Source organism: Sinocyclocheilus grahami, unplaced genomic scaffold (assembly GCF_001515645.1).
Source record: "Sinocyclocheilus grahami isolate Dianchi unplaced genomic scaffold, SAMN03320097.WGS_v1.1 scaffold1164.1, whole genome shotgun sequence".
Classification (NCBI taxonomy): Eukaryota; Metazoa; Chordata; class Actinopteri; order Cypriniformes; family Cyprinidae; genus Sinocyclocheilus; species Sinocyclocheilus grahami.
In genome coordinates this window covers 306,050-307,396 of record NW_015506343.1, presented here as the reverse complement: position 1 = coordinate 307,396, position 1,347 = coordinate 306,050, and the positions used below count along the sequence as shown (strand labels likewise).

The window sequence follows — 1,347 nt, the reverse complement described above, 5'->3', positions numbered from 1 at the left end:
TGAGATAAAGTCATAATTATGACATTACAAATCATGAGATAAAGTCATAATTCTGAGATAAAAAGTCAATGACATAAAAAAATGTAAATTATGACAATAAGTCATTAATTATGAGATAATTAAGTTACAGTTGTGACATACTAAGTCATAATTATGGAATAAAAGGTCTAAATTATGAGATAAAAAGTCACAATTATAACATTCTAAATCATAATTATGAGATTGACTAGTCGAAATGACTAAAATACTGCAATGCATATGCATTTTGGTTTAGAAGTGTATGCACACCACATTGAGTATATTATATAAATTATGTTGTCATATCGGTGTATTTTACACTGCTGTTGTTCAGTTTTACCTCGTTCAGATGCTGTTTTTGTGTCTTCACGCAGGTGCAGATCAGAGCGGTGTGATGTCTGATAACACGTCACTGCCGTCTGTGTCTAACGCGTCTCTCCCGCCGCTGCTGACGGACTGGACGGCGCCCTCCTTCACTCCCGCGGCTCAGGCCCGGGTCGCAGCCACCATGGTGCTCTTCCTGTTCGCCGCTGTCAGTAACCTGGCGCTCCTCATCAGTGTGTCGCGCGGTCGGCGTCTGGCGTCTCACCTGCGTCCTCTCATCATCAGCCTGGCGTCGGCCGACCTGATGATGACCTTCATTGTGATGCCGCTGGACATGGTGTGGAACGTGACAGTGCAGTGGTACGCCGGAAACGGGCTCTGTAAGCTGCTGTGTTTCCTGAAGCTCTTCGCCATGCAAACCTCCGCCTTCATCCTGGTGGTCATCAGTCTGGACCGGCATCACGCCATCCTGCGGCCGCTAGACTCACTCAACGCCCACCACAGGAACAGGAGGATGCTACTGCTGGCCTGGAGCCTCAGTGCGCTGATCGCATCGCCACAGGTCACACACACACACACTCACAAACACACTCATTCACGCTCACTCACTAACTCACACTCTCACTCACTAACTCACACACTCATTCACGCTCACTCACTAACTCACACACTCACTCACTAACTCTCACACTCATTCACACTCACACACTAACTCACTCTTGCTCACTCACTGACACTCACTCACTAACTCTCACTCACTAACGCTCATTCATGCTCACACACTAACTCACTCTCGCTCACTCACTAACTCACACACTCATTCATGATCACACACTAACTCACACACTCACTAACTCACTCACTCAAGCTCACACACTCGCTCACACACTCACTAAAGGTCACACACTCACTCACACTCTCTCACACTCACTCAAGCTTACACTCTCACTCACACACTCTCTCACACTCACTAAAGCTCACACACTCACACTCACTCATTCAAGC

At 46.8% G+C, this 1,347-nt stretch overlaps 1 protein-coding gene across 1 annotated transcript in view; it reads left to right on the top strand.

The window, feature by feature from the left end:
* Positions 1-363: 363 nt before the first annotated feature.
* The window catches only part of LOC107567517 (gonadotropin-releasing hormone II receptor-like), an 8,352-nt gene continuing 7,368 nt past the window's right edge, over positions 364-1,347 (top strand). Inside the window, exon 1 of the mRNA XM_016253207.1 lies at positions 364-904. Coding sequence (XP_016108693.1) covers positions 368-904 — 537 coding nt within the window. The 5' untranslated portion in view covers positions 364-367. The remainder of the gene's footprint in view (positions 905-1,347) is intronic.